The sequence below is a fragment of the Narcine bancroftii genome, chromosome 1 (genome assembly GCF_036971445.1).
Source record: "Narcine bancroftii isolate sNarBan1 chromosome 1, sNarBan1.hap1, whole genome shotgun sequence".
NCBI lineage: Eukaryota > Metazoa > Chordata > Chondrichthyes > Torpediniformes > Narcinidae > Narcine > Narcine bancroftii.
The window spans coordinates 254,844,955-254,859,802 of record NC_091469.1 but is presented as its reverse complement, the minus strand read 5'-3'; the positions used below and the strand labels follow the sequence as shown (position 1 = coordinate 254,859,802).

Sequence of the window (14,848 nt, the reverse complement as noted above, 5' to 3'; positions counted from 1 at the left end):
ATCTTAGTGCTGAGATTAGGGGAGAAAGAAACCAGGGTGTAATGGTAGACATAGTTAAAATTGGAAATGTCCAAATTGATGTGCAGCAAAAAAAAACAAGATAATTTGATGAATAATGGAACTACAGAGAAATCAGAAACCGGTCTAAAATGCACAGAGTATTAGGAATAAGGTAGATGACCTGATTGTGCAGATGCAAATGGAAAGGTATGACATTGTGGCCATCACTGAAACGTGGCCGAATGAGGGACGGGATTGGGAAATGAATGTACAGGGTTACAACTTCTATAGGCAGGTAGGTAGAGGGGGTGGCATGGCCCTGATGGTAAACAATGCTATTAAATCACTTGAAAGAAGTGACATAGGGTCAGAAATTGTGGAATCTTTAAGGGTTGAAATAAGAAATGGCAAGAGTAAAAAGCCCTTACTGGCTGTAATATACAGGACACCCCCCCCACCCAAACACCAGCCAGGACGTGGACTGTGAACTGCAGCTGGAAATAGAAAAAGCACGCCTGAAGAAGAAGGTCAAGATAATTCAGGGAGATTTTAATTTGAAAGGGGATTGGGAATGACTGGAAGGTACAGGATCTCAGGAGAAAGAGTTCATAGAATGCCTAAAGGATGGCTTTTTGGAACAGCCCACCAGAGGATTGGCGGTTTTGGATTGGGTAATGTGTAATGAACCTGAGGTGATTAGGGGTTTGGAGCCCTTAGGAAGTAGTGATCACAACATGCTAGAGCTCAGCTTCCAATTTGAAAGGGAAAAAATGATATCAGTTGTGTCAATATTTCAGTGGAACAAAGGGAATTACAGTGGGATGAGAGAGGAACTGACCCAAGTTGACTGGAAGATGGTGGGGGGGTGGGGGGAGAATAGCAGAGCAGAATTAGTTGACATTTCTACAAGAAATAAAGAAAGCACAGGAAAAAGAAAATTATGAATGGCAAAATGACGCAGATGTGGCTAACAAGAGAGGTTAAAGTTAAAAGAAAAGCAAAAGGGAGGGCATACAGGGTAGCAAAAAAAATACTGGAAAAGCAGAGGACTGGGAAATGTTTAAAAACTTTCAGACACAAAGAAAATCATTAGGAAAGAAAAGATGAATTAGGTAAGGAAATTGGCAAATAACATACAAATGGATACTGAGAGTTTCTTCAAATATATAAAAAGTACAAGAGAGACAAGGGTAGATATAAGGCCGATTGAAAATGAAACTGGAGAAATTATAATGGGTGACAAGGGGATGGCAGAGGAACTAAATGGATATTTTAGGTCAGTCTTCACTGTGGAAGACGTTAGCAATATACCTGATATTTAAAGGTCTCCAAGAACAGAATTAAGTACAGTCAGGATTACAAGAGAGATTGTGCTTAGTAAGCTGAATGGTCTAAAAATAGATAAGTCCCCAGGGCCAGATGAGGTGCACCCAAGGGGTTCTGAAAGAGGTGGCCTTGGAGATTGTAGAGGCATTGCAATTGATTTTCCAGAAATCAATAGATTCAGGCATGGTTCCTGAGGATTGGAAGGTTGCAAATGTAGATCTGCTGTTTAAGAAAGGAGGGAGGCAGAAAAAAAGGAAATTACAGACCTATTAGTCTGACTTCGGTAGTTGGAAAGATATTAGAGTCGATCCTCAAGGATGAGGTTATGAGGTTATGAAATACTTTGAGGTGCGTGGCATGATAGGTCCAGCATGGGTTCATGAAGGGAAGATCCTGCCTGACCAACCTAATGTAATATTTTGAGGAAATCTCAAGTAGGGTGGACAAGGGAGAGGCTGTGGAGGTTGTGTATTTGGATTTTCAAAAGGCCTTCGATAAGGTGCCGCATAAGAGGCTGTTTAATAAGATGAGAGAGCATGGAATTATTGGAAAAATAATAGATTGGGTGGAGGCAGAAAGCAAAAGGTGGGAATAAAGGGATCCTGTTCTGGCTGGTTGTCGGTTACTAGTGGTGCTCCGCAAGGGTCGGTGTTGGGGCTGCTTCTTTTTACGATGTATATCGATGATTTAGACTGTGAATTAAATGGTTTCATGGGAAAGTTTGCAGATGACACGAAGATAAATGGTAGAGTACGAAGTGTAGAAGAAATCAAAAGCTTGCAGAGAGACTTGGACAGCTTGGGAGAATGGGCGAAGAAATGGCAGATGAGATATAATGTTGAGAAATGTATGGTTGTGCATTTTGGTAGAGGAAATAAATGGTCAGATTATTATTTGGATGGGGAGAAAATTCAAACCTTAGAAATACAAAGGGACTTGAGGGTCCTCATGTAGGATAACCTGAAAGTTGACTGCCAGGTTGGATCAGTGGTTAAAAAAAAGGAGAATGCTATGTTGGCATTTGTTCCAAAGGGGATTGTATATAAGATTAAAGAGGTGTTGATAAGACTCTCTGGGGCACTGGTGAGACCTCAAACAAAGGAAAATGCAGAATCTGCCATTACCTCCTCTCACTGCATTCATCCCAATTATCCAGTTCACTCCCAGCTTCGGAGATTCTCAGGGGTTGCAGTTTTGGGCCCCATATCTTAGAAAGGATATAGCAAGGTTGGAGAGGGGACAGAGGAGGTTGACCAGAATGATTCCAGGAATGAGAAGGATAACATGAGGAACATTTAGCAGCTCTTGGACTCTATTCATTAAAATATAAAAGAATGAGAGGGAATCTCATAGAAACATTTTGAATAATGAATGGATTGGACAGAGTGGATGTAAATAAGAGGTTTCCCTTGTTGGGTGATTCCAGGACAAGAGACCACAGTTTTAGAATTTTAAAAGTACCAATTTACACAGAGTTGAGGAGAAATTTATTTTGCCAGAGGGTAGTGGATTTGTGAATTTCGTGGCCACATGCAGCTGTGGAGGCAGGATCTGAAGGAATTTAAAGAGGAAATTGATAGGTATCTAATTAGTCAGGGGATCAAGGGATATGGGGACAAGGCTGGAACCTGGAACTAGACGTGAGAACAATTTAGCTCAGGGAGGTTTCATGGAGCAGACTCGATGGGCCACTGTTTGTCTCACTCATTCATGAACAAAGCAGACCTAACATCGTACAGATTCCCATCAACCTGTTTCATCTAAAAGTGTCCGTTCACACATAGTGAATCACCTATTAAATCGATGTAACTATTTTAGTGTAAAATATGAGAGGGAATTTATACTTCAGCAGGATAGAGGGTCTATTCCTGTGTATTAGTTTGTACCTTTCATTTCTGGATTATCTTTGCTCTCTTTACTTTGCTAGTTGGTGAACTAAAATGAAGATGAGAACACTTTCCATTTTCTCTCCTGTACATAAATTACAAGGGGCACCAGTATAGCTGCCTCGTCAGGCAGATAACGAAACCTTCTTCAGTTCCAACTGGCAACGTTGCAGTTTCCTGGAAAATGGAATCCTGTCCATTTCTGGCTACCAATTCCACCAGGATTGGTGCAGTTGGCACGTATGTCTTGGCTCTTGGTTAGTTTTCAGCTGATACTATTGTTGGTAGGTTTAAAACAGACTAGGATTTTTCAGGACGTAATACGTGATTCTGTTTTATGGTCATAGTCCTGTGCTTAATATGGTATAGGCATAATTAAGCATAAAGCTCCATGCAAGAATAGAGTGACTTGAAATCATTGTGCTGGTAAGCTCCCAGCCCACACCTGGTTCCATTATTTAGACCCGATCTTAGCTCTGAAACAAAGGAAAATGCAGAATCTGCCATTACCTCCTCTCACTGCATTCATCCCAATTATCCAATTCACTCCCAGCTTCGGAGATTCTCAGGGGTTGCAGGAACCACTCCCATGACCTCTGACCTCCATCTCAGCCTGGTCTTTGACCCTCCGATCACCACGCTATCTTCCACTCAATCCCAGATCTGCTCCTGCACCATATCTTTTGAACCAAAGCAATCACGCTTCTGGATTGGAGTGATGGATTGCAATCCACCCAAAACCACTCCGATAAAATAGTCCCTTAGCCCGATTTAATGGCAAAACTTATATGTTTAATGATGTACCGAAAATATAATTTAAGATGTGCTCTCTCCTCCTTGACCCATGACTATGCTTCTTGCAATAAGGGAACAGCTGTCATCATGGGAGACTTTAATTTGCATATAGATTGGACTAGCCAAATTAGTAAAAATACTGAGGAGGAGGAATTCCTTGAATGTTTACGGGACGGTTATCTAGACCAATATGTCGAGGAACCAACTCGGGAGCAGGCCATTTTAGATTGGGTATTATGCAATGATAAGGGGCTAATCAACAATCTTGTTGTACGAGGCCTTTTGGGTAGGAGCGATCACAATATGATCGAATTCTCACTCGACATGGAGAGTGATGAAATTAAAACTGAGACTAAGGTCCTGAATTTAAATAAAGGGAATTATGATGGTATGAGACGGGAGTTGAGTAAGATTGATTGGGTGGTGTTTATGGGGGAGTTGACTGTGGATAGACAATGGAAAGCATTCACAGATCTAATGGGGAAATTGCAAAAATCGTTCATACCAGTTTGGCATAAAAATAAAACAAAAAAGGTGACTCAACCATGGATAACAAGGGAAATTAGAGACAGCATTAGGTCCAAAGAGAGAGTATATCAATTGGCCAAAAAAAGTACCACAACCGAAGAATGGGAGCAGTTCAAGATGCACCAAAGGAGGACAAAGGGATTAATCAAGAGAGCAAAAATAAATTACGAAAGTAAGCTTGCGGCAAATATAAAAACCGACTGCAAAAGCTTTTATAAATATGTCAAGAGGAAAAGATTGGTGAAATCCAGAGTAGGTCCTTTGCAGTCGGAATCAGGGGAATATATAATGGGAAATAAGGAAATGGCAGACCAATTAAATTCTTACTTTAGTTCTGTTTTTACAAGAGAGGATACAAATAACCTCCCAAGGATGTTGGGAAACATAGAGACTAATGCAAGGGAGGAACTGAAAGAAATTAGTATCTCTAAGGACATGGTCTTGGGGAAATTGATGGGATTGAAGGCAGATAAATCCCAAGGGCCTGATAATCTACATCCTAGGGTACTTAAGGAAGTGGCCATTCAGATAGCAGATGCTTTAAGAATTATTTTCCAGAACTCGATAGACTCAGGATCAGTACCTATGGATTGGAGGGTAGCTAATGTTACCCCACTATTTAAAAAGGGGGGTAGAGAAAAAGCAGGGAATTATAGGCCGGTGAGCCTTACATCAGTAGTGGGCAAAATGATGGAATCCATTATTAAGGATGTAATAGCGGAGCATATGACTAGCTGAGAAGGGATTGGACAGAGTCAACATGGATTTACAAAAGGTAAATCGTGCTTGACAAATCTATTGGAATTCTTTGAGATGGTGACAGGTAAAATAGATGGGGGAGAGCCAGTGGATGTGGTGTACCTGGACTTCCAAAAGGCCTTCAATAAGGTCCCGCATAAACGACTGGCTTACGAAATCAAGGCTCATGGGATTGGGGGAAAAGTATTGATGTGGATTGAGAACTGGCTGGCAGGTAGAAGACAGAGAGTTGGGATAAATGGCTCGTTTTCTGAGTGGCAGGTGGTGACCAGTGGGGTGCCACAGGGATCTGTACTGGGACCCCAGCTGTTCACAATTTACATTAATGATCTGGATGAGGGGATTGGATGTAATATCTCCAAATTTGCAGATGACACTAAGCTAGGAGGGGTCGTGTGCACGGAAGAGGGGGTCAGGAAGCTCCAGTGTGATTTGGATAAATTGAGGGACTGGGCAGATACATGGCAAATGCACGACAATGTGGATAAATGTGAGGTTATCCACTTTGGTAATACAAACCGGAGGGCAGATTACTATTTGAATGGCAATAGATTAAGAGATGGGGAAGTGCAGAGAGACCTAGGGGTACTTGTACACCAGTCTCTGAAGGCGAGCATGCAGGTACAGCAGGTGGTTAAAAAGGCAAATGGTATGTTGGCCTTCATATCAAGAGGGTTTGAGTATAGGAACAAGGATACCTTACTGCTGCTGTACAGGGCCTTGGTGAGACCCCACCTGGAGTATTGTGTGCAGTTTTGGTCACCTGATCTAAGGAAGGATGTTCTTGCAATGGAGGGAGTGCAGAGGCGATTCACCAGGCTGATACCTGGAATGGCAGGAATGACTTATGAGGAAAGATTGCGCAAATTGGGATTGTACTCGCTGGAGTTTAGAAGATTGAGAGGGGATCTCATAGAGACCTATAAAATTCTGGCAGGACTGGACAGAATGGATGCAGATGGGATGTTTCCAATGACGGGAAAATCCAGATCCCGGGGCCATGGTTTGAGGATAATTTAGGACCGAGATGAGGAGGAATTTCTTTACCCAGAGGGTGGTGAATCTGTGGAATTCATTGCCACAGAGGGCAGTAGAGGTAGGTTCATTAAATCTATTTAAGAGGGAATTAGATCTATTTCTTCAGTATAAGGGTATTAAAGGTAACGGAGAGAAGGCGGGGACGGGGTACTGAACTTTAAGATCAGCCATGATCTAGTTGAATGGCGGAGCAGGCTCGAAGGGTCGAATGACCTACTCCTGCTCCTATCTTCTATATTTGTCATTTACAAATCCCGTCCATTTCTTCGGACTGTGATGTTGCCACAAAACAATGGATTTTGTGGCTTGTTCATGACAAAAAAATTTTGATTCTGAATTACAACCATTACTAATAGTACATATTACTTTTATGCAATTTTGTCTGTCTTGTCTGCAATACAGCTGATAAGGTAAGGGATTTTTGAAGATAAGTGTTATTATAGTATCAGTGTTTTTCCTTTACCTCTCCTACCTCTTTATTGTTTAACCTTCTTTCCCTTCTCCTTGTTAGTTCTCACACTTTGTACCTCTGGCCCAGAGATTGCTAGAATAGAACCACCTCCTGTGTGACCAGACAAATATTTAAGAATGGTTGCTGAGAGTGATCCTTTTGTGGAATGATGAACTATTTGAAGCTGATGAGAAGGTTCAGAGTCTTGACAGGGTTAAGGATCGAGGCATGATTGAGGGCTCAGAGTCAAGATAGGAATTGCACGGTAACCATGAGCACATGATGTAACTTCTCTTTCGTTCTTTGTCTGACTTTACTGTTGCTTGTGAAGAAACCATATGGCCTTAACTTCATGGACCGGCACTCCTCTGCATTTGTTCTCTCTCCATCAGTGATCCAGCCTTGCCTTTTCCCAGGGGAGCTTACAGGTGCCGAAAGGAGAAACAGTATGAAACATCCTGTCCCTTACTAATGGGTATCTTTTGCTTCTTGCATCGAGAGCAACACGGATATTTTCAATAATGATTAGATTCTCTGGGCAAATATTTTAATCTCCCCTTTTCTACTGTGGTTCAGCCGTCTTCAGATTCTCTGCAAACTGCTGAATGCACAGCGCAATGCCTCAGGCAATAAGCTTCTTCTGCTTACCTGCTCTGCCGTGCCCAGGACATTTTTCTCCTTCGCTGTACTTTCCAGACTCTTGTTTTCTGGATCTTCGTGGAACCCTTTCAGCTTCTTTAAACGGCGACATAGAAAGGCCAGGGCACAGGTGGTCATCACCCCAGAGGCTATCCCCAGTACAGTGCCGAGAATGGTCAGGAGTACTATCGCCATACTGGGGTTTTCTGATTTGATGAGGCCTGGGAGTTGTTCAATCACCTTTCGAGGAAAGACCTGCAACAGCCTTTGGCTCCTGCCAACTGTCCAAATGAGGAACTTATCCAGGAAGTTTGGTCTTCATACTGAGTGTCATCATATTGGGGAACACATCACTGGGATCTGAGAAGCAGCAGCACTTGGTGTGGACTCGCACGGCTGATTTCAACCAGAACAGAAAGAGCTGATGTCAATGGGAGGGGAGGTGGAGTCTGTGATCTGAAAGGTAACTGGTTGGACGGACAATGATGAACTCGGACTTAAAAAGAAGCACAACAAAATAGCAATTATTTTTCACATTTAACATTTGAAATAGACCAATAAGCTGGAAAGACTGTGCTTCTTGATTATTCATTTGACAGGTAAGATAAAACTAGCAGGAAATAAGTAACTCACTCCAAAGACACAGCAAGTCACTATTATGCATTAACTCCTTCCTGGGCAGCTGAATTTACTTTAGAATTTTTTTCCCCAATCGTGAACATTAAGGAATGTAGCAAAGTTATTCCCCAATCAGCCATCTACCACTTTTCAATTCGATGACATACTTAAGCCGCAAGGCAGCGAACACATTTTTACCGGCAGCCCGAGTTCGAATCTGCCACTGTCTTTAAGAGTTTGTACGTTCTCTCAGTGTCCACCTTGGATTCCTCCGGTTTCTCACAACACGTACTAGCCCCCCCAAGCCCATGCCACACAAATACACAATTAACCGATAAAGCCTGTACGTTTACAGACAGCGCCAGATTCGAACCCGCGTTGCTGGCATTGTACACGTTCCTCCCACGCTCCAAAGGTGTAGGGGTGAATTGGTCACAGGGGTGTATTTGGGAGGCCGGAAGGACATGCTGTATCTATAAATTTAAAATGACTAAATGCAACCTGGTTCTTAATACATCAGAAGCACTCTTCTGAATTTTTGTTGTGGAGTAATGTGGAAACACGGGGAGTTGCTGGGCAGTGATATCAATTGGAATTGAGTTAAGCAAGAAGGTATTGTGAGAAACCTTCACAGAATTTACTCGAGACAAAAATTGAGAACAAAGAACATTTATTATACAACAATGCAAAGTTGGGTGCTTCCCCTTACCCTGAGAATACACACACACACTGGGGCTCACCCAACTTTTATACAGTTGATTTCAGTTTAGAAATACCCTCCCCCTTACATTCTTCTGCCTCCTGGATGAGTTTGGCATGAGGCAATCCTGTCTGCCTACTATGTGCTGTTTCTGTGAACTTGGAGGACCAGGGGGTATCCTGTCGGTGTCTCATCATGTCATTGTCCTTATTCACAAACCTGCCTTTGTTCTAATTCACACCTTCCCGACTCTCAGGGCTACAACCTTCTATATGCAGAACTTGCTAATTCTGTCTAAGGCTAGAAGACCCTTATCTTATTCAAACTAACTTTACTTCCTACTTTCTATTATCTATCATACTGGCTTTATTCATTACACATATATCCATACTAGTTTCCTCATCTTCATATTTTTATATCAGTTTTACTCATCTCTCACAGTATGGAGATACTCAAAATGCACAAAAGAAACTCAAGTCGGTCACACAGCATCCACAGAAAATAAAAAAAAAAGCAATCAAAATTTTGGGCCCTGAGTCCTTCCTCAGAATTCTGGTAAACTGGTAGATGCATAAATTCACCTGGGATTATAAATTGGGAGGATTAAAATTACTGGATTTTAAAAAAAATATTATTAAGATGCACAAATTAGTTTTGGAGAGGCAGTTCCTTCCTGGGTTATAATGAGGAGAGGAGATGGCAGAAGAATTTATTGATAAATGGAATTGTAAATTAATTAAAAGGAAAACAAATAACCCATTATTGAAACAGGTAATTTATATTTGGGATTAAAAGAGGGATTACCCTCAAAGATGCCTCTATCTCAAGACAGTTTAATACCCTTAACTTTGGGTAATAGGATCTTGGCTACTTGGTACCAACATGGTATCAGGTGCATTGAAGATTGTTATGATCAACAGGGGCAGTTTATGTCTTTTGAGGGACTTAAAAATAAATATAATTTAATAAACAACTCATTCTTCTGCTATCTCCAATTACGATCTTTTTCAAGGGAAAAGTGGGGACTTTTCCTCTCAATGTGCAGACATGGAAATTCTAATTCGAAAGGGGAATGCAACCAAATTTATCACTAATATATACATGCTCTGATCTAAGATCAAAGCCCAACATCTGGACTACATAGATCGAGGGAGAGATGGGAATCAGATTTGAGCATTGTAATCGATCCACAATGCTGGTCAGATCTTTGTGTAGGTAGTATGACTACCTTAATTAATTCTAGAAATGGACTGATGCATTATAATTTTCTGCACCAATTGTATCTTACACCTCAAAAAATACTTATAAAAAATTAGAATTTTCTGATAGATGTTGGTACCTTTTTACATTCCACCTGGTTATGCATGAGATGAAGATAAAAATTGCGGGGGTGACCTTCACTCTAGTCCTGGAATTGTTTCTTCTGGGGAATTTGGCAGTTATAAAAGTTAACTTTTCCAGAAGTAAATCAAAATTTATTAAAATTGCGCTGTCAATAGCCAGGAAATGTGTAGCGGTAACGTGGAACTCTGATTCCCTCCTTCACATTGATTGTTGGAACATGGAAGGGTAAAGTGGAATTCTCCTTGAGAAGATGACTTATAGTCTTAGGAATAGATATCGTATGTTCGTCAAAATTTGGCAACCCTATTTAGATTACTTACATGCCCAGACTGTATAATTTGTTTTGATATTTGTCAACTAGAATACACCTTATTAGAAATTTAATATTTTTTAAATGATGTGACTCTGAGATGTCGAACCTTGCTCCTGTTGCTTTTTCCTTTCTATTTTCTTTCTTTTTATCTCCCTCTATTCTCTGCTGCCTGTCTCCCTTTCTTTCGAATTTGGGGAGGGGATGGTGGGAGAAGGTGCTTTTCTATGATTTTATATTCAATGTATTATTGTCATTATATTAATTGAGTCCTATCTGTATTTTCTTAAAACTTAAAGAAAATATAAAAAAAATAGGTAGTTGCCTGAATAAAAAAAGGGAGGGGGGTAGAGAGGAGGGATGAAGGGGAAAGGGGAGGAGCACAGGCTAACAGGTTAAAAAGTTAGATGGAAATAGGTGGGAGGGACGAAGAGAAAGAAGGTGAGAAATGATAGGGGGAGAGGGCAAAGGGCTGGTAGGAGAAGGAAAGGAAGGGGTAAAGAGATGGAGGAAATGAAATAGATGGATAGGAAAAGTAAGGGGGGGGGAGTGTTAACAGACATTGGAGAAGTCCATGTTAATGCTGTTTGGTTTGAGACCGTCAAGTCAGAATACAAGGTGTTGTTCCTCCAGTTTGCAGGTGGCCTCAGTTTGGCAGTACAAGGCCATAGACAGACATATCAGTGTGGCAATGGTGTGTGGCATTAAGATGGTTGGCCACTGGGAGGTCCTTGCTATTGCCACAGACAGAGCGAAGGTGTTGAACAAAACTATCTCCTAGTCTATCTACTAATATAGAACAAGCTGCCACACATAGTGGTGGGGCAGGGACATTATATCCTTTAAGAAACACTTGGATAACTCCACAGATGGGAGGGGATTGGAGGTATGGGCCAAAAGTACAAGGGCAGGTTGTTTAGCATGGACAAGCAGGGCCTGTGGGTTTGTTTATGTGCTGCAGGACTCCATGGTTCCATCAACTCCCGAACCTCTCTCATCAAATTCATTTTCTCTCCTCCCCCCACCCGAACCTTTTCTTGTTCCTGTCAACTATTTCTCCCCACCATACTCTTTAGCACTGATCAACTTCCTGAACTGAACCCTTCCCAAATTATTCTCTCAAACCCCCAATCCCTGAACCCCAAACTCCCAACCCTCCTGACTAACTTCACTCTGCAATCTTAATTTCTCTCCTGTTATGAGCCCAGAGAACCCCAAAACCCAGCAGCAGTAGATAATCACCAAGACAAATGGTTACTTAAGCAAAACTTGCTTTTAATTATCTTTAAACATGAAAATAGAATCAAACTTTAACTTATCACTATTGACTTACTTAACCCTACTTAACCCCCTTCTAATTCTAAGCACACGTGTATGTAATGTGTGTGTGTAAGTTCAGAAAAGTTCTTTGGTTCACAATCCAATCTCACTTCTCATTCCTCCAAGTTGTAGGCAATTTTTTTACTGTGCACAGAATTTAACATTTATAAAGTTCACCAGGCTTTGATGCTTGAAAAGTAAATGGTTACTGCTCAGGAAGATTCTTGTTGGTTTTCAGAGAGAGATGTGTTATTCCAGGACATCCACAACTGATTCCTTTGTAATCAGCCACTCCAGTGTCTTGCTGACGAAATTTGCCCCCTTCATGGTTCTCCAGATGATAACCTCTTTCTTTCAGGTCACCACAGAGTTCTTTTTTGATTTCAAGTGAAACATTAGACAGTCAGTCCTCTCCTCTTGCATGAACCACAAGGGCTTTGACCAGGCCATCTTACAAGATGGGCTTTCCTTAAGCTTGCCAGCTTGTCCTGTTTGAGTCCCACTTGCTTCTGCTGGCTGTAACACTGTACAAGTTATCTCTCTCTCTCTCTCTCTCTGAGAGAATGCCTGTTTGACTCTCTCTGCTTGCAAAACCACATGACCCTCTTAGAACAACAAGGTCTCTCTTCCAGATAATCTGCAGCTGCGACATGCTCTTTCATCTGTTGCCTTTTGTAAACAACAATCCATTAGTGAAGTCTCTTGAGCACTCTTCAAAGCTCTTGAAAAAGCTGTGGAGTCGATATGTCTAGCATGGGGCAGAGCTCCAGTATTTCAAATAAGATTTGTTTTAAAGTGTTTGTATGTGACCTACTCTAACAAACCTTTCCCAACTTATCTTCCAAAAACATATCTATATACTCTGTCACAATTCCCAAATCTTCTCTCCTCCCACCAAAATTCTCTCTCTTTCCTCATCAGAAACTCCTCTCTTCTCACCCTGCCAACTTGGTACTCCATTCTCCTCATTGGTGAGAACTCATGGGAGTTCTTTGCAAGTGTTTAAGGTTTAACTTTGGTTTATGATTCTCCACTCCAGATGAAGTACACTCTGTTCAGTCCCTGTGCTCAACGAATACAAGAAATCCCCTTCAACCTTACCCTTACCAATTTGGTTCACCCAATCTACATGTAGATTAAAGTCACCCCTTACAACTGCCGTCCCTTTGTTGCACGCATTACCAATTTCCTTCATGACTCCTTCAATAACCTCACTGCTACTCTTAGACAGCCTGTACACTACTCCCACTAGCATCTTCTGCCCCTTCGTATTTCACAGCTCTACCCGTATGGATTCCACATCCTCTACACTGATGTCCTTCCTTTTTATGGCATTCATCTCTTCCCTAACTAACAAGGCTACTCCACCTCCTTTTCCATTCTGTCTATCCCTCCTGAATGTCGAGTAACCCTGAATGTTGAGCTCCCAGTCACATTCCCCCTGAAGCCACGTCTCCACATTCAATTCCTCCACTTTATTACAAATGCTTTTTGCATTGAGGCACAAAGCCTTCAGTCTTTCTTTAGCCACACTCTTATCCCTTTTACCATTATGTAAATAAAAAGCTCTTTTTGATTCCCACCCCCCCCCCCCCCCCCAGCTGTTACTTGCCTGCCATTAATGCTTTTCACCTTGCTACCTTTTGCTTCCATTTTCATTTTATACCCCTCTGACTTTCTGAACTTGGTCCCATTCCCCAGCCACATTAGGTTAAACCTTCCCCAACAGCTCTAGCAAACAAACCACCAAGAACATTGGTCCCAGCCCTGCTCAGATGCAGACCATCCTGTTTGTACCAGTCCCATCAGCCCCAGAACCGGTTCCAATGTTCCAAGAATCTGAAACCTTCCCTCCTACACCAGCTTTCACGCCACAAATTCATTCTAGCTATCTTGTTGTTCCTACTCTGACTAGCTTGTGGCACGGGTAACCATCCAGAGATTGTTACCTTTGAGGTCCTACTCCTCAATTTACTTTCTAAATCCCTAAATTCATCTTGTAATACCTCATCCCTTTTTCTCTCCTATGTGTCCTGCTTCTTCCCATCTTCCCCAGAAAGATGACCCAAAACAGTTGAAGCCTTCTATCCAACACCATCCCTTTTAGCTGTACATTCATGTGATCCATCTTCCTCGTCCTGTGGACGAATAGCACATGGTTATCCAGAGATTAGAAGCAAATTTGCATTGCAGAATCTAATGTCTCTTTTCACTTGTGTCACAGTATCTACGTAGACCACAAGGTCTGACTGTTTACCCTTACTTTTAGAAGGACAGATATTCTTGATACTGGGTACCCTTGAGGCCACATACTATTCAAGAACCTTGTTTGCGACCATGGAAACAATCTGTTCCCATTATAATCACCACAACACTCTGCTTCACTTTACCCACTGTCTGGTGTGCAGCAGAGTTGTTTGTGGGGCCACCAACTTGGCTGTTGCTTCTGTCCCTTGGGAGCCCACCCCCTCCATCTGTATGAGAGGCACAGAGGGGTCTCCTGGTCCAACTGCCTGCACCTACTGCTTTGCATTTCTGTTTGTGTGGACAATTATGGGTGTGTGGTGATATGTATACAGTAGTGTTCTGTGCATAAGTGGCTGATGACTCAATCCCCTGTAACCACACCCCCTGTGACCTGGCCATAAAGGTAGACCTCCCAACCCCCTTGTAGGGCACTACCAGTAACCAAAGACAAGCTATGGGAATGATAGGCTTTAATACACAGAAGAACCTTGCTGGCCCGGATCCCAGGATAGGAATGACAGCAAGGGAAAGGTGGTTCGACTTTTATGGCACAGCACCACGGGGGAGGAGTCATGGGGTATGAGTCATCCGTGGGCCGACCAGGTCCATGTATTCAATGGAGGAAACACATCACCACACCCCTTCCATTCATGCCAGCAATATGGAGTTGAGCCAGCTGAAATCTAATGGGTATTAAATTGAGACGAAAGGCTGATTGAGGGCCGATAGGCTTTAATGCAGTGCGTGTCAGGGTGACCAGCTCATTGAGCACCAACCTGTTGCTTCCAACAGCCCCTCTCTTCATGCTTTGCTGAAATCCACAGAACAACTTCCCTCATTTCTCCAGTGAAAGATGGAAACTGACATGGGCTCAAGGCAAGTCCTGG

General features: G+C 42.1%; 1 protein-coding gene across 2 annotated transcripts in view; it reads right to left on the bottom strand.

Moving 5' to 3' along the window:
- The window catches only part of syt13 (synaptotagmin XIII), a 38,434-nt gene that overhangs the window by 23,313 nt on the left and 273 nt on the right, over window positions 1–14,848 (bottom strand). The window contains exon 2 of one of the 2 annotated variants that reach the window (XM_069895790.1): window positions 7,432–7,889. The exons of the other annotated variant lie outside the window; for it this stretch is intronic. Coding sequence (XP_069751891.1) covers window positions 7,432–7,617 — 186 coding nt within the window. The 5' untranslated portion in view covers window positions 7,618–7,889. The remainder of the gene's footprint in view (window positions 1–7,431; window positions 7,890–14,848) is intronic. 2 annotated transcript variants of the gene reach the window in all.